Consider the following 27,047-nt stretch of genomic DNA (forward strand, 5'->3'; position numbering starts at 1 on the left):
AAGCATGTCTGAAGCTTCAACAGAACAATCATCTACGCATGAGGTCCTTGCCACAGGGGTGATAGCTGATCGTGCACGAGGAGGACGTGGCAGAGGCAAGGGAAATCCAATCCAAGGTGGACGCGGGTTACTACCTACACCAACTTCCAATGTCAGTTTTTCAAAGAATGTTCCCACATGCTATCAGTGTAACAAACGAGGTCATATCAAGGCCAACTGCTGGTTCAACCCACAAAATCGGAATAGAATGCAAAACAATAGAAATGTTGGTACAGGAACTACAAGTACATTTCGGGTCAGTGATGATGCTAAGGATCTTCTACTATTTGCTATGGCCAACTTGAATCTGAAACAGAATGATGATGGAATATGGTATGTTGACTCTGGAGCAGCAACCCATGTCACTGGCAATGCAGGTAAGTTCTCTACTTTGACTCCCTATTTTGGTAAATCTAATATTGTAACCGGAGATGGGACTCACCACCCTATTTCAAACATAGGCAATGTCCTCATTCCTTTGTTTGAGTCATCTATCCCTTTATCTGATGTCGTCCATGCACCGAATATAAAGAAAAATATTGTATTTGTTTCTAAACTTGTTGATTCTACCAATTCTTCTGTGGAATTTACTCCTACTTCTGTCTTTGTCAAGGATCTTCAAACGAAGGACATGTTCGCTAAAGGAGAGCGACGTGGAGACATGTATGTCTTTAATGAAGATCCAGCCTCCAGTGTTCTGAAGCCCAAGTCTGATCTCATTTCTAAAAGCGTCCTAAGTACATCCAAATGTAATAAGTCAGATCTCTGGCATTCTCGTCTTGGTCATTGTAGTCAAGTCTTTATTGAAAAGTTAACGTCCAATGGTTTTCTTTCAGAGTCTGTTTCACCCTCATTGAAGGATAAAATGTGTCCCAATTGTCAGGTCTGCAAAAGTCATGTACTCCCTTTTCATCAAATAAATAAAAGAGTTTCCATGCCTTTTGAGATAATATGTTCAGATGTTTGGGGCCCAGCACCTAATCCCTCCTCTTCTGGGAGTAAATATTATGTATCTTTTATTGACAGTTTCTCTCGTTTTACCTGGATATTCTTTATGAAACACAAATCAGAAGTTTTTTTCGTTTTTCGTCATTTTCATGCCTATGTTAAAAATCAATTCTCTTAAAATATCCAAATTCTTCAATGTGATGGAGGTGGTGAGTATTCCTCCAAAGAATTTTTAGATTTTCTCCAAGATAATGGGATGCATCGTAGAGTTTCTTGCCCGTACACTCCACAACAAAATGGAATTGCTGAACGTAAACACAGACATATTGTGGAAAGTGCAATGAGTATGATGCATGGGAGTAATTTACCCATTGCACTTTGGATTGAAGCTTTTCACACTGCCACTCATGTGATAAATCGTCTGCCTATGCTTATTCTTGAAAATCAATCTCCCTATTATGTTCTCTTTGGTGCACATCCCGATTATAATGAGCTACGAGTTTTTGGATGCATATGTTATGTACATATTGACAAATCCATGAGGACTAAATTTCAGGACAAAGCCTCTACATGCCAATTTGTAGGTTATGCAGATGAACATAAGGGGTACAGGTGTTATGATCCTGCCAATAAGAAGATTAGAATTTCCAGAAATGTTGTTTTTGATGAAAATAGTTTTCTGGGAAAAGAAGCAGACGTCAATCGTGAACATATTGGTGCAGTTGCTAATTGGTATGACCCATGGCTTAGTGCTGAACTTATTTCACATGCTGCTGAGCATACTATTTTGACTCCTGAAAACATACATGGTGAGACAGTTTCAGATGATACATCACAAGCAGAGTATCTGAGATACAAAGGTAATGTGTATACCAGGAGATCTAGAGAGCAAACGAATGTACCTGCTGAAGAACACATTGCATTATCTAATAACAAAGAAGCACCAAGAAGATCAGGCAGGATAAGTTATCCTATTGAAAAGTGGGTTAGTTATGACAACTTTTCTATGGACTTTCAGATTTTTCTATCCCAGATTGAAAAACACGATGAACCTCTTGGTTTTCATCAAGCTATCCAATCCAACAAATGGATTGAAGCGATGAATGAGGAGATCGAGGCACTTCATGAGTGTCAAACATGGGAGATAGTTGGCCGCCCTCCAAATAAAAATGTTGTTGGTTCCAAATGGGTTTATAAAATTAAATATAAATCGGATGGTAGCATTGAACGGTACAAGGCACGTCTTGTAGCCAAAGGTTTCACTCAAGAGTATGGTCAGGATTATGATGAGACATTCAGTCCAGTGGTAAAAATGGGAACTATTCGCATTATACTTGGCTTGGCGATTGAACATGGATGGATCCTTAGTCAGCTTGATGTTAAGAATGCATTCCTTCATGGGGACTTAAAGGAAGAGGTCTACATGGAGCAACCTCAAGGTTATGCAGAGGGAGACCCAAAAGAATATGTATGCAAATTAACCAAAGCTTTGTATGGACTGAAGCAAACTTCTAGGTCATGGTTTGAAAGCTTTTCCTTAGAAATCCAGAAACATGGTTTCTTTCGTTCTCAACTTGATCATTCTCTGTTTATATATAGGGACGGTACCACTATAGTTTTCTTACTCATATATGTTGATGATATTATTATCACTGGTAATGCTTCAGACCATATTCAGCGAATTAAAGTTTTGTTGAGTATGCAATTCAAAATGAAAGACCTTGGGGAGCTGAGATATTTTCTTGGTGTAGAGGTAGACAGACAAGATGAAAGAATGTCATTAACTCAACATAAATATACTCTTGATCTTCTGGCTAAAGCAGAAATGACAGATTGTAAACCTCTATCCACACCCAGTGTTGTCAACCAAAGACTCAGTATTTGTGATGGTGAGTTATATCCTGATGCAGTCAAGTATCGCAGTTTAGTGGGTATGCTACAATACCTTACCTTTACTAGACCAGACATTGTATATTTTGTTAATCAAGTATCTCAATTTATACATGAACCAAAGACTGGTCACATGGATGTTGTCAAACGCATCCTTCGCTATCTAAAAGGAACGGTGGGTGATGGACTCACATATATTCAATCTTCATGGAAGACACCAAAACATGACATACTGGCCTATACAGATGCAGACTGGGCAGTGGATCCAGATGAGAGGAGGTCTGTTTCAGGATACTGTGTCTTCATTGGGAGAAATCCTGTCTCATGGAGTAGCAGAAAACAGAAGGTTGTGGCAAGGTCTAGCACAGAGGCAGAGTATAGATCTATGGCAGCTGCCACAGCAGAAGTGACTTGGATTAGGCATCTACTTACAGAAATGGGAGAGCATATCTCAAACTCAACACTTATGTATGATAATAGAAGTGCTATACAAATTGCATTTAATCCTATTCATCACAGTCGGACTAAGCATATTGAGATTGATCAACACTTCATCAGACTAAAGATAGCCGACAAAGAGATTGAACCAGTTTATGTGCCTTCAGAAGACCAAGTTGCCGATATATTTACAAAAGGTCTCACAAGTCACCGCTTCTGGTATCTGAAGAACAAGTTGCACATGGTTCAAGCCCATGCACAACTTGAGGGAGGGTATTAGAATGTGAAGTATGGATTGGATATGGATCTGATAAATGATCCATATCCAATCACGTGTTTTGTCTCATTTGTATTTTAATGTAACATGTGTTACTAATGAGGGGCATTTTTGTCCTTGTAAGGTTATTGTAACCCTATTAAGGGTAATGTAGCATTATTGCAGCTGCTAAGAGAGAAAAGAAGCAGCCGATTCCCAAATATCGAGAGTTCTTTCATACTTATGTTGAGTGAGAGTCATTTCTTCAGAAGTATTGTCGACTTCAACTCCAAGAAAGTACCGTAGTTTGCCAAGGTCTTTCATTTTGAACCTCTGATTCAAGAGATGTTTGACTTCTTCAATGTGCTCATTGGAATTACCAGTGATGATGATATCATCCACATATATCAACAACAGAGTAATTGTATCTTGGTTCTTAAATATAAATAAGGAGTGGTCAAGAAGAGATTTCTTAAAACCATATTTTTGTATTTCAAGAGAAAAGCTGTCGAACCAAGATCGAGATGCCTGCTTCAATCCATATATCGCCATTTTTAGTCTGCAGACATATTTTGTAGGATTACCTTCTGCGTAACCAGTGGGTTGTTCCATGTATACTTCTTCTCTCAAATCTCCATGAAGAAAAGCATTCTTCACATCAAGTTGGCTAATAGTCCATCGGTGTTCAATAGCTAAAGAAAGTATGACTCTGATTGTCCCCATCCTCACCACTGGACTAAAGGTTTCATCATAATCCTGTCCTTGCTCCTGTGTAAAACCTTTGGCTACAAGTCTCGCCTTGTATCGCTCTATAGTCCCATCTGGTTTATATTTTATTTTGTATACCCATTTCGAACCAACAACGTTTCTGTCAGGTGGTCTTGGTACGACATCCCACGTACCACATTCATGTAGAGTTTCCATCTCCTCATTCATTGCTTCAATCCATCTTTTGGAATTCGACGCTTGAGAGAACGTTGTGGGTTCATCTTCTTTATTCAAGGCTGTTAGAAAGAGTTGAAAATCTAATGAAAAATTTTCATAACTGACCCACCTTTCAATTGGATGGCGAGAACGCGTGGGTCTTCTAGTATCAATGATGTTGGATGTAGAGGATGCGTCCATATCCGAATTAACTGTGGTGGGCGGCTCTCTTTCTCGTCGAGTGTAGACGAGGCCTTTATACCTTTCTGGATTCAAAGTTGGGTCTGTATTTTCATGGGCAATCATTTCATCAGTAGACACAGGTCTCTTATCCTTTTGAATGCAGTTTGAGCAAACATCACTAGCTCCTGAGAGAAGTTCATAATTCAACCAAGGATAATAAGCCTCAACTTTAGGTTTTGATTCTGAAGAACTAGTACATCGACAATCAAAATTCAATTCATCGAAGATGACATTTCTTGATATTTTGATGCGCTTGCTCACAGGATCATAGCACCTGTACCCTTTATAGTCATCAGCATAACCCACAAACCTGCACTTCAGGGCCTTATCCTGAAACTTATGTCTCATTGAACTGTCAACATGAACATAGCATAAACAACCAAACACATGCAAATCATAGTAGTTGGGATGTACACCAAAAAGAGACAAGTAAGGAGACTTGTTTTCCAAAACATTCATGGGCAATCGATTTATCACATGAACTGCAGAATGAAAAGCCTCTGTCCATAAAGTGATCGGAAGACTACTGTCATGCATCATGCTCATCGCACTATCAACAATATGGTGATACTTCCTTTCAGCAATCCCATTCTGCTGAGGTGTGTGTGGGCAAGACACCTTTTTCCTTATCCCGTTACTTTAAAGAAAGTTAGTAAAGTCAATGGAAGAGAATTCACCTCTTCCGTCACATTGGAAACTTAGGATGTTTTCAGAAAATTGGTTTTTGACAAAGGAATGGAAGTTATGGAACAACTTGAAAGTCTCAGATTTATGTTTCATGAAAAATATCCAAAAATAGCGAGAATAACTGTCAACAAATAAAAGATAATATCTAGTTCTAGATATGGAAGCAACTGGAGCAGGCCCCAAACATCAGAACAAATAGTCTCAAAAGGTCTTGAAGCTCTTTTATTGATAGAATGAAATGGTAAAACATGACTCTTACATAAGAGACAACTAGAACATTTGTTGTCATTGACATTTATTCCTAAACTTGACTTGGGAATGAGGTTATTTGAAACAAGCTTTTCAATGAAACTACTACTGCAGTGACCTAGACGACCATGCCAAAGGTTTGGCTTATTGATTTCAGAGACACTAAAAACGCAGGTAGGATTTTCAGAAGGCAACGATGATTTCAGAAGGCAACGATGACCCGTTACCAGAGAAAACACTTCTTTTCAAACGTGACCTCTAAAACGTCAAGATAGAGGATAAGAGCACGATAAATTACTTGAATCATGTCAAGTTTCTCGTAGACTCCCTATGTGCAGTGGATAAACTAGTCTCTAATGGAGACTTGGTTTAATATGCATTAAATGGTTTAACTCTAGAATTTGAGAGTTTTATTACAACGGTTACTACGTCTACTCTCAACAAGCTCCCACGATTTAGTGAAGTTTTTGACCTCTTACTAAATCAAGAGAAAAGACCCAAAACCTCAACAACAAGCTGAGTCTTTCACGACAACCTTTTTTTCTCAGAAAGGTCATGGTCGAGGGCGTGGAGGGTGTGGTGGTCGTGGAAGAGGGGTGGACGGTTTAACCCCTTCCAAAATTATCAAAACAGTGGTACTCAGAAAAATCAAGGACAACCAAGAACGTCTCAACATGAAGGTGGCCGGACGGATGGCCAGGTTGTGTGTCAGTTTTGTGGGCGTAGGAATCACACGGCCCAAACTTTCTAGGTTGCTATAATATCCCGAAGGCCTTTGCAATTATGGCCTTGAACATCATGCATGACAATTCGTGGTACCCAAACACGGGATCCACACATCACATGTTCACAAATAATCAGAGTATGATAAACATGTCTGAGTATCACGGATGAGATGGCATCATGGTAGGTAACAATGCAAATCTCTTAATTGCAAACATAGTAATATTTCTCTGCCTTCGTTTGAAAACAATTTGTTCTCTTAGATGCCCTACATGTGCCTACTATAAAGAAAAATTTTATATCAGTTGCCAAATTTAATCGAGACAATAACTATGTTTTCGAATTCGATGCTGACAATTTTTATGTTAAGGATCAGAAGAACAAGGTTATTCTGCTAAGAGGTCCGAGTAGAGGAGGATTGTACCCCTGGCCAAGTCGTCTACATGAAGGAAACGAAAATCATGCAGAGGTGATTGATGAAGTTAATTTTGTTTCTATACTTCAGAGAAAAATATACATCACCTTTGACAGAGACTTCTAACCAAACCCAAGTTCTTTGCAGTTGACCTCTAGAAGAAACACCATCTGTCATCCTACCTAGTCTCAGTCAAATTCCCCCTCAAGAACCTGAAAACCAAAACCAAGGGAGTCCAAACATAATCGTTAGCCCACCTTCACCTTTTACTGAGTCTCCTGGTATGTCTCTAAATTTTTCTAGCCTTGTACCTGGTCCTAAACCGGTAGAACTAACTCTTGTGAGTCAAAGTCTTGTCAAAACTCATCCTGTGATAACTAGGTTCCAAGATAAGACACTAAAACCAAGATTGTTCGCTGCCATGAAGTGTCCCATCCATGTGGGTCTCTTAACTGAAGTCTTACGGGAAGAAAAAGAACCCCTCATTTTTAGTCAAGCTGCCATAGAACCCAATTGGAAAAATGCCATGCAAGAAGAGATAGAGGCCTTACACAAAAACAAAATGTGGACCATGATTTCTCCTACAACAACCTACAACCTGGTAGGTTGTAAGTGGGTATATAAGATAAACCGTCATACTAATGCGTCCATTGTCGGGTACAAGGTGCAGTTAGTTGCCAATGGGTGCAATCAACAAAAAGGAATAGATTACTTTGAAACTTTTAGCCTGGTTGCTAAACCCACATCAATAAGAACGATTCTCTCTATTGTTGTTTTTGGTGGTTGGCAGATACACCAGCTAGATGTTAATAATGTCTTCCTGCATGGCTTTCTAAAAGAAGTCTATATGGCACAACCTCCAGGTTTTATAAATAAGAGTCGCCCTGACCATGTATGCAAACTTGATCGGGCTTTATATGGCTTAAAGGCGGCTCTTCGAGCATGGTTTGAGAGGTTAAAGGCGCATTTTCTAAACTTTGTTAAGTCTAAAGTAGATTCGTCTTTGTTCATCCAGATTCATAAAGAAATAAAGTTGTATATTTTGATATATGTCGATGACATAATTGTCATAGAGAACTCTCATCAGGAAGTCAAGAATATCATTAAAGCCCTTGGTCAAGAATCCTCAATAAAAGATTTGGGCATCCTTCACTACTTCTTGGGTATGGAATTACTCCAAGACCCGCTAGGTGTTGTGTTGACCCAAAGAAATTACATTACATATCTCCTTCTCAAGTTAGGGATGATAGACTACAAAGGTGTGGTCACTCCTGCTGCTCCTAATGTCTCCCTGTCAAGGTATTTCAAAGAACTATTGAAAACTCCTATTGGGGCTCTGCAGTATGCTACTTTCGCACGTCCAGATGTTGCCTTTGCAATAAATAAGCATGTTAGTTCATGCATGAGCCCATGCATGGGCATTGGACTCATGTAAAATGTATCCTAAGATACCCGAAATGGATTGTTAATTATAGTTTACACATTAAAAGGTCCACAGATCTTAGGTTGGCAACATTTTCAGATACGGATTGGGCAAGTTGCCTTGATGACCGAAAATCCACTACCGGCTATGTCACTCTTAGGGCCCAACGCACTGTCATAGAGTTATTCTAAACAACATATTGTTGCTCGATTGATCATAGCAGCAAATTTTAAGGCTATTGATGGCGCAACTTCTTAATTAATGTGGCTTAGGCAACTTTTGAAGGATTTGGGTGTTAATATTAAAATATATGTAAGTACATATATAATATATATATATATATATATGTGTACAATATTTGATAAGGGTATTTTGGTCTTTTTACATAGTTGTTTCTAGAAACAACTATTTCAAATAGGGTAGATTTATTTTTACTTTTTATTTTTCTTCTTTTTTTTATTTATTTATTAAGCATTGAGGGTCCCACATAGAGTCGTTGGAACCCCCAACGACACCATGTGGGAGCCCGCAATGGCTCTCCTTTTTCCCCTTTTCTTTGTGTATAAATAGGAAACTTCTCCCCTTGTATTCTTATGCTTGTGAGCTCTCTTGAATAAATGTTCTTAACTTTTTTACTTGTTTGTATAGCCTTTTAAAGGCTTTTTGTATAGTCCCATAGTGGACTTCTTTTTTATTTCTCTCTTGTGCCTTCGTGCTTGTCCATTATTAGACTTTGTGAATGCACTTGCATTCTTGGGTTACATTTTCGCATACTTCATTACAGTTAGTTCTACCAATACTCTAGTTCTATGATGTGATAACATAGGTGCTACATACCTCACCGCCAATCCAATATTTCATGCTAGAACGAAACATATTGAAATTGACTACCACTTTGTCAGAGAGAAAACTACACAGGGTGATATTGAAGTGTGTTTTGCTTCATTTGAAAAACAAATAGCTAACGTCCGGATTCAGGTCCAGGTCCAAAATTTCATTACTTCATAGACAAGCTTAATCTCTTAGAGATCAGCTTGAGGGGGCATGTGAAGACAAATCCGGATTCAGGTCCAAGTGATGTTGAATTGGATCCCTCTCAACAAGGTCCACATATTGGAATAGACTTGGAGTTCAAGAAGGAAAGATCCATTCAAGGACTCCTTCACTTCAAGGAAATTGCAAAGAAGACTCCCACGTCCAAGCTCGTTTGTAATAAAAAGGATTCTCTATGCAAATGAGACTCCTTGTATTTGGAGAATTCCCCACACATTGTAACTGATGCAGGGAGGAATGCGATATGCTCATGATAATGGATACCCATGATGCTGCTCTTTGACGCGGCGACAGGAAAAACAAACCAGCACGTAATGGATCGGTTGTTGTCGTGTGGATGCCGGCGTTAAGGGCCGTTAACGCAGCGACAGGATCGGCGTCACCACTGTGATGCAAGGTTGACTTTCACGCTGGCCTCAACATATGAGGGCACGACCCTCACGCTTGTACAGTATGCCGAGAGAAGAAAGATGTTCACCGGAAAAGACATTGCAGAACTTTATTTCAATGAACGTCAGTCGAACAAATAAGATGAAATAGTCTGAAGGAGATGAATGAAGGTCACCGTGGAATACACGTTGACGGTGTTATCTTTATTAACCACTCAATCGAACAGGAGAATGCAATAACAAATAGGGAAATCGCAGGAAAAACAAAATAAGGGCGTAAATGAAAAGTGAATGCAAATAACGACGAAAGGAATCAAACAAAAGGGCAATCAAAAACTGCTGAAGAAAAGTTGTTGCAAACTGTTTTTTTTTTCTCTGTCCTCCGCACGCAACCCTAGAGGGGCTTTTAAAGGCCCCATCTGGATCCGGGTCTTGGATCCGGTCCCGGACCCGAGACAATCTCCATTTGTTGTATGGGTCTGGGTCCATCCTGCCTTGCATTATTCTCCCCTGGTTGGAAAGAAGTCGGCTTTGACTACTTGTTGTCTCCACAATAAGCATTTAGATCAGACACATTAAATGTAGGAGAAAGGTGTCAATTTTCGGGCAACCCAAGGTGGTAAGATCGGTCAAATAGGCCTGCTAGCCGGGGAAACCCGGTCTCCTTGGTGGGAAGGAGAACTATCTTATGACCCTTAAAGACAAATGTGTATGTGTTCCTACGGCCATCATGGATGGTCTTACGGTCAAACTGTCAGGGATGTCCCAAAAGGATGTGACACGCGCTCATAGGGGCCACATCACACCACACTTCATCGTGGTAATGCTCTCCCATGGAAAACCGAACTAGACAACGCAGGGTGATGGGTACCTCGTTCTCTTTTTTTAACCATCATTTTATAAGGTTGGGACAATTTTTCCGTTTTTAGGTTCAAGGTGGATACGGCACTCTCGGACACCATATTCTCGCACGCTTCTGTATCAATGATAACATCACATGTGCGCCCCTCACAGTTGCACCGGGTTCTAAAAATATGATTCCGCAACCATTTTGTCGGTGCCGACTCTCAGGATGTGGTCAAAACATGATGGATGGTTAACAAATTTTTGATGCTGCCATCAAACTCTACGACTTTCATCTCGTCATCTCCCCCAACAAGCGACTCAACCTTGCTCTCACTATTGGATGCTGACTCAACAATTCCCTCTGCCAGATGGGTGTTCCTACTCACGGTGGGACACTTGGACGCAATATGACCTAACTCTTGACACCTAAAACAACGAACGATGGACTCACTGATCTTACCTTTGGATCGGGTGTGGTACGCGAGTCCAGACTGGTCAGGTTTGCTAGGGTCGACTCTAGGGGTGGACTTTGAGTCTTCTTTCCTAGGGGAGCTCGCTCCCCTGGTTGGGAAACTCGACTTAGGTTGACTGGACTGATCACTACAGGGTGTCCTATGTTCCTACCTCCTTTTCAATTTCTCCTCCACATTTATGGCATAACTGCTCGCCTGATCTAATGACTCGACTGTGATACAACTGAAGTCGTCAGAAATAGCAGGACGGAGACCAGAAATATACCTCGTGACCTGCTGGCGGGGCGGTCTCCTCGATCTGCACTCGTAGGGAAAGACAATGAAACTCAGCGGTGTACTCTGCCACAGTATCGGTGCCTTGACGCAGGGTCAGGTACTCCTTGTAGGCCCTCTCAGCGTGATCTGACGGCACGAACTTAGACTGCATTAACCTCTGCATTTCTTCCCAAGTCTGTACGTGCTCTAATCTCTGTCGCTCCCTCGACCTCTGCAGCTCAACCCACAATGTCTGTGCTAGGCCTTTCAACCGGGTAGAGGCTAGGGAGACACGACAGTGCTCGGCGACATCGTGGTAGTCGAAGAAGAACTAGATGACATATGACCAATCGAAGAACTGCTCCGCATCGAACCGACCTGCGAATTCTGGAAACTCCAACTTCACCCCCATACGTGGAGGGGCGCTCTGGTGCTCTCTGTTGTCGGGCCTCCACCATTCATGCAGAATGCTCGTTCCAAAAGGTGTCATCATCCCACACTGCTTCATCTTCGTGGTCCTGTTCGCCTGGCTACTGGGGTTGGCGAATTTCGACCACCGGTTGTCGGCACTCTGGTCGCGTCGATCCCTGCTGAATTTGCCTCGGTCTGGCTGGCCCGTGGGCGGGAGCCATCTGTGGTTGCCGTTGTCGTACCGGTATGACAGGAGGTCCAAGGTAAGGGGGATGGGGCTGCCTGGTCTCGGGCTCTAGGTAGGTAGGAACTGGATAGTACAGGTCTGGGTTATGGGTTGGATTAGGGTAGGGGCAGTGGATTGGGTTTGGTACGTGATTTTGGATCTGGGTTGGGTTAAAGGCTTGGGCATGGTAAGGGTACTAGGTTTGGGTAGTGTAGTACTGGGATGAATTGCCCGATTGGATCTGGATTGGGTCAAGTCCTAAACTACTCGGCAGACCCAGATTTTGATAGGTTGGATCGAGGATCGAGTTGTAGGGATAAAATGCTTGGTCTGAACTCGATCCATGATCTATCTGATTATGGGTCTCGTTTTGACCCGACTCAAATTCAAACTGGAGCTTGGTCTGGGTCCGATATGGGTTTGGGTCGGTACGGGATCCATTTTGTGGGTCAAAACTAACAGGTTGAGTCTGGTTCGGGGCGACCCGCGAACCAAACCTAACTGGGTAAGTCGGGTGATGGGGTTCGGGGCTCGGACCCATTCCCTGGAACCCGAAAAATGGTTCCCGAGAACCGGGTCTGGGCCCTGCTGAAATGAACTCAGGTCCGGACCCTCTCGGATTCGGCCCAATGTAGTGGGACCCACCTGCTCCCGCTCGCGGAGGTGCTGTCACAGGGAATCCACGCACGGACTCAGGAAGAAAAGGGGGGCCCTTCCCGGGTCGAGTCGACAAGGCTGGGTCCTGCAATCCTGACCCGGCCTGTGGCGGGGCCCCCTCGACGCGGGGCCATGTGCCCACCTAGTCGGCAGGACCCAGCGTGACGCTGGGGCCCTACTAGCCAGGTCTGGCTGGCGACGGGTTTCCAGTGGCACGAGTCCACGAACCCTGGTCTGCGACTGGACCCAGCGTGACGCTGGGGCCCAGCAGGCCCGGGTCAACCCGCGACGCTGGGCCAGATGGGTGTCGGCTGCCCAAATTCATCGGAGGTGGATCGACTGTGCGAACCACAGCCGGTTCAGGGTGTTGAGGAGGTACCGAGGTCGCGGTGATGGCACAGACAGGCTGACAGATTTGCTGGTCTGGGACGACTGCTGCAGCTTCAATGAGGATGACAACTTCGTCGACCACTCCCGAACCCCTTTGACGTGGGGTCGCCGTGTGGGGCTCCATCCACGACTCGATGACCGCGATCCGAGTTTCAACCCCATTGAGTCGTTTCGACATGCTGGCCACGTCTCGGCTGACACACAACAGATTTTCTTCCATTCGGGTCATCATCTCCATCATATGCGACATTTGACCGTCGCTGCCGGTGTCCTCCTGCTCCTTTCCCTTCGCCGGATTGTTCCTTACGTTTGGTGGCATGCTGCCGGCGACGGAGGATGCCCGGTGCTCTGATACCATTTAATGCAGGGAGGAATGTGATATGCTCACGATAATGGAGGGTTGTTAACGCAGCTACAGGATCGGCGTCACCACTGTGATGCAAGGTTGACTTTCACACTGGCCTCGGCAGATGAGGGCACGACCCTCACGCTCGTACAGTATGCCGAGAGAAGAAAGATGTTCACCGGAAAAGACGGTGCAGAACTTTATTTCAATGAACGTCAGTTGAACAAATAAGATGAAACAGTCTGAAGGAGATGAATGAAGGTCACCGTGGAATACACGCAGACGGTGTTATCTTTATTAACCACTCAATCGAACAGGAGAATGCAATAACAAATAGGGAAATCGCAGGAAAAACAAAATAAGGGCGTAAATGAAAAGTGAATGCAAATAACGACGAAAGGAATCAAACAAAAGGGCAATCAAAAACTGCTGAAGAAAAGTTGTTGCAAACTGTTTTTTTTTTTCTCTGTCCTCTGCACGCAACCCTAGAGGGGCTTTTAAAGGCCCCATTTGGATCCGGGTCTCGGGTCTGGTCCCCGACCCGAGACAATCTCCATTTGCTGTATGGGTCTGGGTCCATCCTGCCCTGCATCAGTAACTCTTGAAAACTTATATAAACAAGGCAAGGGTCTCCTCTCAGGACGTGAAGTCTAGAGAGAGATGTTCTACAGTAGACAGAGGTCACGTTAGACTAATTATCTTTGTGTGTGCATGTGTGTGTGTGTTGCAAGCATCGAGCTTTTACACCTCTCTTTCTTTTTCTCGTCTTAAGAACCCTTTATTTTTCTTGAATTTTTTAATATCCCTCCCTCCTTTTCTTTCTTTCTTGTTTTAATCTCAATGCATACATGCATGGTAAGGTTGCAAATGGTTCGGATATGGGTTGGTGATTTTGCAAATTTTAGCTGTCCTGAATCCGAATCTAATTGATTCCCCAGTGTATTTTTTGATCTGAAATCCTAACCATTTGCAACCCTAGTGCATGGATGGGTCCTCTTGTCCTACTTTAAAAATTTTCTTGAATTCATGCCGTCTACAAATCTCCATGTCTTTGTGAGATAGGTCTTAAATATGTTTCTGGCTGTATTCATGCATCACAAGCTTCATGTTAGTTTCTAAGTGTTTCTTATGGGTAGAAAACTTTTTTAATTGTTTGTAGGTCTTCTTTTAGTGTCCTATTCAACTTTTTGTTCATGAATATAGTAACTTTTCACTGGATGCTGTGTTTTATCAAATGGTTATATTTTTTAGGAAAATGTTGAAATGCTTAAGAGCTTATAAATATGTCTATTTTTGGTTAAAGAAAACACAGGTAATTTTTCATTATTAATTTTAATTGGGTCAAACATGTTGAGATATGAATTCCAAACCTTCTTGATATTCAGTAATCATTGTTAGTTCTAGGTAAATGATTATGCTTACATCAAGATCAAGCCAATTCTATCTATTCGTATCTGGCCTGTGCACTCTGTTATGACCTATCTGAACCTTTTTTTGTCAAATCCTGGTTCATGTCATCACTGATATATGATTTTCATGTTTCTATTCTTGCCTTATTTTCGGTTACTGTTTTCTTAAACCCATGATCAAGGACACATGACTTTCAATTGTTGTGGACCCTAATAGTAGAGGATAACAATAATTTGCTATAAGGATTTGCAATATTGTTCCCCTAGATTCCATGATAATATGATAGAACCAACTTGGCCTTGGTTTAATGGTAAATGCCTCTAAAAAGGATGAGTTCAAACTTTTGGTCAGAGTCTTGGGTCTTTGAACTCCTCACTGTATTGAGCTATACATCCTTCATCAGCACTGTCAATTTGCTTATTAGGATCACTTTCTTGGTGCTTCATCAAAGCTTTTATGAAATTTAGTTATTTGTCATTCCTCTTCTATATTTATATTCCATTTGTTTTCATGCACACCTGTGGCGTGAATGATTCATGGATATCCTCAAACCACGTCTTTTTGTTCATTTTGATTTAGGGTCCATGGAATTTCTTATCCAAATGATTTGTGCAGTGACTGCTTGTTCTGAATCTTCTGATCTCTTCACAGCAATCAAACAGCTATCCTATCATCCGTTGAATCCTACTTTGATCTCTTCCGATTGACATATTGTTTTGATGTTTGTCTGCTGGATATATGGACCAATCTGTGGGAGGATATCCACGAGTAGCATAAGATCCATTAATTAGTGGCTCTTCTTTTGCCTCCAAATGTTCAGTTTGCAGACGTGCGTCTTCTTGAACAATTTTTTAAGGGGATATCAAGTGTGGTATCTCAAGCCTTCCATGATATTTTGGTGTCTGTTTGGTGGTAGAGCAAATCCAAATCTGCCATTGTATCAGAATCTTACTTTTGGACATTATGTCGTTAGTATGGGTCTGCATTTTGACATTCTTGGTCTGATGAAGGGATCATGTTCAAATATTCCTATCTAGGACTATATCCAAAATTCTCGTGGCTTCAAAATTTTGTGAACCTTTGTTGTAACACCTCACTTTGAAGGACAACTAGTATGTGATGAGACGGGCTTTCTAGTGACTTGCGAAAACTGTTGAACTATGCTGTCAAGCTTTCATTGGTCAGTTATTGAGTTTGCACTATAGTTTCATATTCACTTCATGATTGTTGACAACTATATATATATATGTGTGTGTGTGTGTGTGTGTGTGTGTGCAGGTTGATAGGTATTTTTTCAGTGCTTGGTCCAAGTGGATGATGCCCATTTGACCATGGGGTTGATCATTCTATTATGACCTTATGCAACAGGCATCATTTGAACCTTTCAATACTGCCCCTTTGTGTACACCAAATTCCAAAGAGCCCCTAATAGGGCCATGACTTTTCATGGTATTGCTGGGCTATTTTGCTTATTCTGAGGGGTAAAATGAGATTTTTGTGTTTTTTGGTAGGGCAGGCTTGGCGTCTAATATCAGAGCCCAGTTTGTATAGAAAAAAGTGCTTGCTTGGAACTTGCCAACCTTGTGTGTTCCTTAATGGCCTCCATGTTTGGTCACTTTGCAATATATTATCATAACCTGTCACATAGATGCAGGAGCGGATGTGACGATGCGGCACTTTAAAAAAACTTGGGTGCGGGGTGTGTCTACTCCCACCTAATAGAAGCTTTAGATTTTTGAATTTTTTAAACTTTTTTTGTTGATCAGACCCTATAGATATAGATATGATCTATAAGCATTATTTAGTAGAAAACTGTTAAGTTGAATGTGTGTATATAACTATATATATATATATATGTATATATATATATATGTATTTATAATGATGTAATAGGTTAATACCCATTATGAGGTATTTTGGTCATTTTAGTCCTTGTAATTAGGTTGTGTCCATTAGGAACACGCTAGTACTTTTACTGTATTTTGTTTTTTTTTTGTCCTTTTTTGTTTTTATAGGGACTATTTGGTCCATGACCAAATAGAGCTGTTGGTTTTTTTTTGGAATATGCAACATAGAGTTGAATAGTCAATAGAGCTGTTGGAATAGTCCAACAACTCTATTTGAGACTACCTCTTGTGTATAAATAGGGGTGAACCCCCCTTTTGTTCTTTAATGCTCTTCTAAATCATTCTAACTTATTTTATGAGTATATTATGAATAAAATGTTATTTATTTTTAATTTTGCTTTTGTGCCTTAATGCATGTTATTGCCCTTAGTGGCTGTTTGTATTGCCTATGTTGGCACCTTGTATTGTCCCTTGGTGGAGTTGTGCATGTGCACTTTGTGTTTATGTTATTGTAAGCCCTTTGAGTCTCTTATTTTGTTTTTCCGCATATTTCATTACAAATATGATACCCTTCCTTTAGACATAATCGGTGCCGACTCTTATACATCCGAATGTATCAACTCAAATGGTTCTTTAGAGACAAAAAGACTAGGTTTAAAATGTAAAGATTTCATTTTTCCAAGAATACAATCTTTACAAGCCAAGTCTTTTCCATTACAATTTTCAAGAAAAAGAAACAAATACAATTTTGACATTATAGGATGTCTTAATCTCTTATGCCAATTTTCTATGTCCTTCTATTAAAAAACATTTACAAAAAACCTTATTAAATAACTCTAAATTGTCCATATAGAAGAGATCCCCTCTTCTATAGCCTCGTCCAATCAACTTCTCGGACCAGAGATTGCACCAAGCAACCACTAATTATTATAGATACGGCTTCGTCAAATTTCTTAAACTTTTTTTTGTTGATCAGACCCTATAGATATGATCTATAAGCATTATTTATTAGAAAACAAGTTTTTGATCATGTGATTATATCATACATGTATGTTTTTTGAGACCTTTAAAAATTAATGGCTCACAATGTATCAAAATTTCATCACCTAAAAAATTCTATTTTTATGTCCAAAAAACATGATCCAAATCATGATTCCTATCAAATAAACATGTTGAGTGCATCCATGTGGTTTAATTGACAAGATATAACCTACAACCATGATTTCTAGTATGTGGGAGTAGGTACACCTGGAGCACTGTAGCATTACTATATATATAAAAAATTTAATAGTCAGCCTGGGTTCGGTCCCCAGCAGGCCTGGGTTCGGCCCTCGCACCAACGAGAAGAGTATGAAGAAGAAAAAAGAGAGGATGAGGAGAAGGAAGAAGAAGAAGAAAGAAAGAAGGAAGAAGAAGAAGAAGAAAGAGAGGAGGAGGCGGAGAAGGATGAAGAAGAAGAAAGAAAGGAAGAGGCGGAGAAGAAACAAGAAGAAAGAGAAGAGGAGGCGGAGAAGGAACAAGAAGAAAAACAGTAGGAGGAGAAGGAAGAAGGAGAAAGAGAGGAGGAGGAGGAAGAGGAACAAAGGGACAGAGACGTATTTGTTAGCTCTGGTGTCGTCGTTGCCGTTGAAAGAGGAGGATGAGGGAGTAGTCGGGGAAGGAGAAGAAAAGGAGGAGTCGGGGAGGGGAGGAGAATTTGGGGTCTGTGGTGCCCTAACCCCCCCCCCCCCCCCCCCACACACACACACACACACATTTTTTTTTTTTTACCAGAATAGTCTCGGTCAAAGTTGATCGAGTCTATTTTGGACAAAGATAACCCTAGGTGCAGGTTGACTGCTCCCAAGGTTTATTGACCACACCTGGTGCAGCAAAACGTGAATTTTGCCACACCCGTGTCGCGTCAACGCAGGTGCAGCGGCGTCTTTGGCGAGTCCCTGTGACATAGCATAGGTGAACTGATTACCATAGCATTCTACATCTTATCTTTCCAACATTGGTGCACAGTTTATGCTTCTATTAGTAAAATTTAACTATATGTGCCATAATTTAAAGATCCAATGACTCGTGAAACAACTTGGTTGTGTTTTCTTTAATTTTATTTTATATATAGAGCTGTAAAAGATATTGCATAAATAAGAATTTCTAGTCAATGGTGGGGACCTCTATGACATGAAAAATCAACATTTGAGTAACAATTAGCGTTTTGGTGGGTAAATAGTATCCAAGTATGAAAATATGCAAAGTATGGAATATCAAGCATCACATCAACTAATAACAAATAAAATGTGTACCATAAAAAAGCTATCATGCTATGAGGACTTAGTTGTGGACATGTGATATTAATAAGGTAATAAAGATTTTCGGTGCCAAAGTGGTATCGTGAATTTAAAATAGTAAACAGTAGTAATTGTAAAAGCTATATATTAATATGAGAATGGGTACATGTATAAATACAGAAAATAAGATTCCATCTTATCATCTTAAAAATAGAAAATATTGAGGTAGATATATGCAGAATGGTTCAATCAACCAGGTTGACATGGAAGGAGGCAACCAGGTTGGCTTAGATGAGTCACGATGTCAATCCACCGGCTGCATACAAATTCCAACTTTCCACCAATTTCACATGATTGCTATGTTTTGTTAGTTTTGCTTGCTTGTTGGAGAGGAACTTCATGTGCATGATTATATCTTTCCAACACTAGGAAATTGGACACAGTGAATATGTTCTTTTCCTGCTCTGTTTTTGCTATTCCATGGCCACTTCCATGATGGAGCCAGTCGGTTCATGTGTATCCAAATTTTGGCATTCAGAGTGGAGTGACTACAGGCAGAGGATATTCTGATATTGTTTTCAGCGAGAATGTTATGTTCCCTGCATGAAATTGAAATATGGATACAGCCAATTGTATATAAAGGGTGCTCTTCAACATCAGCACAATCTGATTTATGTGGGTATCTAAGTCCATGCTTTTAAAAGAACAAGTTCAAAGACTGAATCATAGGTTTTCTGGTTCTTAGTTGTCATCTTCAATGTATGTGAATAAAAATACTGTTATGGCTGACCTATGGACGGGCAACTCTAAATATTCTATGGTCATATTTGCTGTAACTAACTTATAAAGAAGCCTAAAAGAAAAAAATTTAGTTTTAAAATATGAGCTTACCTAAATATTTCAAAGTGTTTTTGTGTGCATTTGTGCACATGCACATTAGTAGACAGCACAATAAATGACACCTCAGTGAACAGATGTTTGTATGGTTCAAATGTTCTTCTCCTAGCTTAATGGGGTCCTTGAACACCTAACAAACACATCACTCTGGCGACCGTGCTTCATACTGAAGCGATTTCAAATTCCAAGCTACTCTATTGCTGCTTTGTGATACCGAACAGTGCTCAAAGGGATATTCCCCAGTTTACCTATCAGAGAGAGAGAGAGAGAGTCCCAACCAAATCCATCGGTATTGGTTTACTCAATTCTGATCTAAACCTAACTAGAGCAGACTATATATTTATTTCAAGTCCAACTTGCATTTGCATTTATACACTTGGGATCCTACGATATGTGTTGATCCTGTTTGGGGCTGAGGTGGAGCTCTAATATATAACTGGTTTCATATAATCAGTAACTGGATCTTTTGGTTGATCCTGTAGCATCTACAGTGTCATTCCATCAGTTCAGGTATCCGATATGTAAAACCCAATCAATTGATATGAAATTTCTACATGTTTTGGTTGGACAAATAATGGTTTTCTATCATGTATACTTGTGCACACGCATGTGCATCATACATGCACATTACTAGTAGAGGCTTAAAGTAACCTTGGTTAATTTGAGTCTATCCACAAAGGCAAGACTCAGGGGATTGGAAGGAATATCGTCCTGTCTGATGAACTTTGTATGTATGTGTGTGTGTGCATGTGCACATTTGTGTATGCATGCGTGCATGTATTGATGTGCATGAGTGTGTGTGCTTGCAAGCATACTTAGTGGTGTGTTTGTGTATGTGTGCACATGCATGTGCATTTCTATTGATCTGCTTTATTGCTGTTTAGTTTCTCTGATCTGTTGTGTGCGATGTATCTTTCTGTTAATATTTTTCAAACTCCAAATCATTTATTTGCTATCTCATGGTTAATTTGGTTTTCTTTAGTAACTTGGAATGGCAGCTGTGTTATTTTTTCATGTTATGTTAATTTCGGGGCTTGCCAACATTAGAATTCTTTTGTATGATATTATGTATGGCAGGTTGATATGCTGTTCTCTGTAGGTCTTCTAGGTGTTTATTAAATAAAATAAATGTTGTCTTTGATATCCAAAGTAGAAATCAAATCTTGTTATTTCATTTTAACATCATTTCATCCTTTTGTGGGTGTCTTTGATATTTTTAATGTTATTATTTGTTATTTTGATGATTGAGAGTTCTGTGTGATTCTCTTCTGTTTTTTCCAGGTTTGTTGAGCCCTTTACTTAATATTTAACTCTAAATAATGTGAACATAATCATTCAGCTGATGATAATGAGATATTCTATTCAAGTTGTAATGCTTCATACCTTGTTTTCTTGCTATATTGCTGAGGTAGTGCATTTAGAACCATGCTGTAGATTCGCTGTAGCTTTTATTTAGCTCTCTCTCTCTCTCATGAAAGAGTAGTTCTATTTATAGTTTTTTTCTCTTGTTTGTGTTTTAGTTTGCCTGTATATTGAAGCTAGAGTGGGTTAAAGTTTGCTGTAATCATTTGTATGTAAAAACAACTTAGCAAAATCTATTTTTTCTTTCTTTTTCTTTTTTTGGGTCCAAACAACCCCATGGATGTGATCTACACAATGTTTTTAGTGGGAACCAGATTTTGAATTGCCGGAATTTGACCTGTGTACAAGTTTTTCTGGCAATGCAAAAATTGACAGTTGTAAATGATGCACCGATTTTTTCCGATTCAAAAAACTTGTTTCTTTTTGTTGAAAAAACATGATCCATGCATCGGTTCCCACTAAATCGACCATGCTGAACACGTCTATGAGGTTAGATTGAGTCGAAATAACTTGCATTGTGAGATTCCGACTACATTGTACCTACAATTGACTGTATCAAATATGTACCTGTCTAGAGCATAGTGAAAAAAAATGAAATGCCAATTTAATTGCCATGAAATTCTTGGAATATGTTTAAAATACTTTTTTCACAAGTTTTTTTGAAAAATATCTTGAAAATTTTACAAATTAAAAATTACAATATAACTAAAATTACATGAAAAATAAAATAAAGGTTTCTTCCAAGATTTTTCCCGGTAAAAAGTATATGTATAATTAGTTCATTTAAATTATAAGAATGTGATATTTTGAAAGTATCACAAATTTATTGGCATTTTTAACTTTAACAAAATATTATGCTCTTTTTCCAAGATTTTATAAAATCTGAAGATATTTGTCAATATGGTCTAGAGGTCCATTAGCCGTTATATTCTTGAATGTATTTCCTGCAAGTATGTAGAATGGAGAGAGAGAGAGAGAGAAAGAGAGAGAGAGAGACCGACACATTTATTACACATATTAGGCTAACGGTTAAAGGGCAAAAATACCCCTTTGTACAATATAGTATTGACTCTACATATGCCTGGTCAAACACAGAAAGAAGAGACTGGACATGCATAGAATTCCACCATATTAACAAGTTTTTTTTTCTTTTTTCTTTTTTTTGAGGGTTTGTTGGCTGGGTGGGGGGGGGGGAGGTTGGTTTATTTCATTATTTTATATAGTCCTTATAATTTATTGTTTCACAAATTTCATGTACCTAATGAGAAAAACTCTCTCTCTCTCTCTCTCTCTCTCTCTCTCTCTCTCTCTCTCTCTCTCTCTCTCTCTCTCTCTCTCTCTCTCTCTCTCTCTCTTATGGACCTACATACACAAGCATGCATGGAATTGCATATAATATGGGAACTCCATAGAGCATGGTTGAGATCTGTGCCGAAGATATCATTGCTTTCTTCTAAATGACACTATTGTTTTGTTTCTGTTACATGTCTTTAGAAAAGTTTTCATTTTGGTACTTTATACTCTTTCCTTTGAAGGCTAATGTATGCCAAATTTCTAAATAATAATGAAAAATTCTGCCAACATATTTCTTCTTAAATTTTTTTCGCTTCTTTTTTGGTCTCCTAGAGGTTATAGTTATTCCTTGCCTTTTTGCATGATAAAAAATCAGATGACTGATCTCAGCAGAAAATAAATTGATTTCTGGATTCTTAAATGTCATTAGTTTTTAGATTGCATTGTTATTTTTTGACTAACATAAAAACTTTAATTTTGAAATCATTCCCCCAATCTAGTGGCCCATTCGCCCTGCAGATGACATGCATAGAAGCCTAATAAGTGGCTTAAATACCTTCCTTTAGATACATTTCCAAGACTCCTTGTTGTGGCACCAAGTTTCCAAAGAATAATATTGCCCTGTAAATAACATACATTGCAACCCGATGAGCGGCTTCAATACCATCCTTTCCATAAGTTTCCAAGACTTCTAGTTGTGGCATTCTATATCATTGATATTTATGTATATTTCATATGGAGCTTCCATGCAAAAGTGTGAATATTGCACTCTTGCTAAAACCCAAAGTCATATTTTTACTGAACATCTGCCAAGTATGCATGTTCCAAAAAAACATCTGCCGAGTACCCTTTGCCGAAACACTCTGAAGTTTGGATCTGGGATCCATTACAAGTCCCCAAGGGCATAATTATGCCCTTAACTTGATGTGAGGATTCAAGGAGCTCCATGCTTCAACAATGTAGGGCTTGCAGTTTTTCTTCTGAAGCATCAATCGACGATGTGTTACCTGGATGGCTGCATCAAATAGTTGGTAAGGAAACTATTTCGTTTTGAGATTTTGTGATATTAGTTTTGACTTTGATGTGCATCATGTGGAAGCAGAAAATTTGTCACTGCAGCGTTATACGGCTAAAAGTGCATGTATGCTGTTGCTTGTTTTATGCTTTACCATTTTTACCTGTGTAATTCAGCATGTGTGCATGTATGCTGTTGCTTGTTATGATGTGCAAACAGTTCATTTTAACTAACGGGTATTAACTGCATGTTGTTAGACTTCGAAGTTCCTTATGGCTTCAGTTTAAGCCGCATCATATTGCTGCTGGAGCTGTGTTTCTTGCTTCTAAAATTCTTAATATGGACCTGTTTTCCAATCAAAGTTTGTGGCAAGAGTTTCAGACCACACCATCAATTCTGCAAGGTACTTTCTCCCGATTCTGTCATGGCTGTTCATGCATTTTTTTTCAGGCATCCTGTTCTGCTTTGTTGTAGAGTTTCTGCTTACAAGTTTCTGATCTGTTAAATGGATGCTCTTTTTTTTTCAAAATACAGATGTTGTTCAGCAGTTGATGGAGCTACTTTAGCAGACAGTGAGATAGCTGGATGGTAAAGTCGTACTATCATAACGGAAGGGTTTCAGGCTCAAATCATGCGGGGACGAAGCTTCCCTGTCAAGAAAAAGAGAACAGATGACCAAGATTTATTAGTTCAATCGGTCTGTGAGAATAGCTAACTAGCTATATGATGTATGATATCAATTGTTTCTGTAAAAGGTGGCGAGATGATATCATGAGCAGTTACTTGTCTAGGTCCCCTATATAGATAAATGCGTTGGAGGGACCGTTTTTCAGGTTGGTAAATCCTTCATTTGTGTTATGTAAAAGTTTGCTGTTGCTTATGTGATCAGTGGCTTGTCCCAACTCTATTATTGTGGAATGCATGATGCTGGTAAAATTTGGGCCTCTGGTTGCCTGCTTGTTCAGACAAAATGCATTTATTAAAAATACTTTGTAATCTCTTGTCGAAAAAATACTATGTAATCACTTGGGTAAGTTTGGATCCCTCGGATTTCAGATCTGAGGCCAAATTCGTGCAATTCAACCACTGTATAAGATATTCAATTTTCAAGTATCTGGGGTTCATCTTTTTGGTGCAACTTCATAGATTTTGACGTGAACTTGGAGATTTAGATTAGACATTTGTGAATCTGTAATCCGTGGTTCTCAAATCATATCCTTCGGACTTGTTTAGATGCATTCCTATTGATTTTTTCAAGACGTTACTACAAGTAGGTTCCAAGATTGTGGAATGAAGAGAGCATATCAGATCAGGGTCGATCAACCTTCCTAATGTGCCTTTGGTTGCATGAAAACCAACAGAGAAAGTGCTAGCATTGCTTGCATCGAATCTTGTTTTGCTTTGCTCTTGTACTCAGAGTCTATACTAGTAGTTTGTAGTCTATTCATAAGCTTTTACTGGTTGGGATAAATGCAGAAACAAGAAAGAGGTGGAATGTTCATCTGAAGCCGATGATTTTTGAATGACATCCAGAAGTAACTTACTGAGCATGGGAGAACTGAGAGGAAGAATGATACTGGGGTTCTACCTGCATTGACTGAACCTGAGCTAGATTCGCATAGTTTTGAATTACACTGGTGCTAGTGCATGCATCAAATCAAGAGAGAGAGAGAACAAATAGTTCTCAGATTGCATGATGTTCATGCCATGATGAAAAGAGTGTGGCCAATCGACCTAATGGTAAGGGTGTTACACCCGTTAATCAGGCATGAGAAGATCTAGGGGCTTGATCTCTTGCTGTAAAAACATTTGCGCATCAGAATCAGTATAGGCTAGAGACCTCTGTAAATGGAAGAAACGGACACATAATTTATCAAAACTGTTGTTTAGGCCTTCGTGAACTCTGGCCTCAAGAGTGAAAGGGCCACTACTAGCCCTGAAGAAGCATGATGATGCCATCCACCACAGCACAAGAGTATGATCACGTGCATAGCTGAGAAACGAGACATGTTGCTCGTGGTGACTCATAAAGAGCTCGTTTGAACTCGTGGAATAGGCTTGACAAGCTGAACATGAGAAATGGGTTTTGGGCGCAGCTTGGCTTGTATAGGCTTGTTAATTAGTAATAAATTTATTTTACGTAAATAGTTTATATCATAAGTGGAGATGGTTGAATTGTTTGGCTTGCAAGCAATAAGTTTAAACTTCAAATCCTATTGCTTTTCTTTTTCTGAAAGAAATAAAAGTTCAATTATAAGATACTAAAAGGCATGGTGAGTACAGGGGTTGATAAAACACCCCTTGCATAAGAAAACAGATACATTAGATCTCACACCTCCACACGAACGGCCACTACGATATATCTTGAGCAGGTCATACTCAGACACTTCCCATGGTCACATTGTTGCGAAATCATTTAGAGTTTTAATTTGACATCTCTGCCTCCTTCCTCCTAGGTCTATGTTGTTTCTTCAAGTTCTCTAGCGGGAGGTAAAGAAAAAGGGTTCCTTCAGCATGATCCTCAAAAGAAGAAGATAAATTCATATGAAGGGGAATAGATGGTTTAGATGAAGAGATGAGCCCAGGGTGAGAAAGCGGAGGCAGTTGATACTCACACTTGCAAGGGAACTACTGCTTGCAAACTTTGAACAATGTATTTGTTTTGTTAATTAGCCAATTTGAGCTTCGCTCAGTAGGTTGAGAGTTCAAATTCTATTATTTTCAATTTTGAACCAGCTCGTAGCTCGTTTACCAGTGTATCTAAGTCATATAATATGATGGGGAGTCTCAATGAGGGTATGGAGTATTCCCATGTTCACAAAAATATGGGACGCTGTGATCAGGTTAATTAGTCATGTTTATGCAGCAGTGTTGAGTGGTAATGCACCTTATTGATGGACCTTCCATCTCCGTCTGGACATGGAATGTTGCAAATTTACTCCTACTTTGCTTCATCGTAAAGGTCCATTTCGGTGCAGCTACTATCAGCAGTCTTCGTGTGTGTGCAGCAGATGGAGAGTGATCAGGTGTCCACAAATGCAATGTGATCACGTTCCCCATGGGTGCACGCATGCATGCTGACTGTGTTCTTTTAGCTAGCTTGTAATTTGGTCAGTCCTAACTTCAATATTGGATGGTTCTAAAAGAGACACACCCAAGGAGATCAGCCACCAGCTACTATCATATTGTGTATAAGGTTATACTTTATCACCACCTCAGGTTTCACTTGACACAGATGTGCATGGGCTCCACGGTCACACATTCCATGGTTTGCAAGTGAGATGTGCGGTGGCTATGGAATGTAACTGACAATCGCTTACAATATGACTGTAAATGATCAATGTTCTTCTTATATGTCACATGGACACTCCATTTTGGTCCGCATATCGTGTCCCCTCTTATACTTGTCATATTGAAAACTTCATAAAAAATGGCCGCTTCCTCGAATCCACATCCGTATCCATGTGACAGATTGTTCTTGTATCAAAGTGTTGAGGAGGAATGGACTGCAGGAACTCTCAAACCCTTTTTTATCTGCCCTCGGGGTTCTTGCATTCCTGTCTGACAGGCTAAACACTGACTATTGCACCAAGCAGGAGCAATGGTTTTCATCCATCACGATTCTCTGTCCAAAGAAAATGTGGGCCCCACTGCTATTTACAA

General features: G+C 39.9%; 1 protein-coding gene across 3 annotated transcripts in view; it reads left to right on the plus strand.

The window, feature by feature from the left end:
- LOC149837010 (cyclin-T1-3-like) overlaps window positions 1-24,355 on the plus strand; it is a 35,504-nt gene extending 11,149 nt beyond the window's left edge. For all 3 annotated transcript variants that reach the window (XM_090005744.1, XM_090005746.1, XM_090005745.1), the window contains exons 6-7: window positions 23,642-23,787; window positions 23,919-24,355. In XM_090005744.1, the coding sequence (XP_089861870.1) occupies window positions 23,642-23,787; window positions 23,919-23,950 (178 nt within the window). In that variant the 3' untranslated portion in view covers window positions 23,951-24,355. The remainder of the gene's footprint in view (window positions 1-23,641; window positions 23,788-23,918) is intronic.
- Window positions 24,356-27,047: the final 2,692 nt, after the last annotated feature.

The sequence above is a fragment of the Nuphar pumila genome, chromosome 5 (genome assembly GCF_984573655.1).
Source record: "Nuphar pumila chromosome 5, dmNupPumi1.hap1.1, whole genome shotgun sequence".
Lineage (NCBI taxonomy): Eukaryota > Viridiplantae > Streptophyta > Magnoliopsida > Nymphaeales > Nymphaeaceae > Nuphar > Nuphar pumila.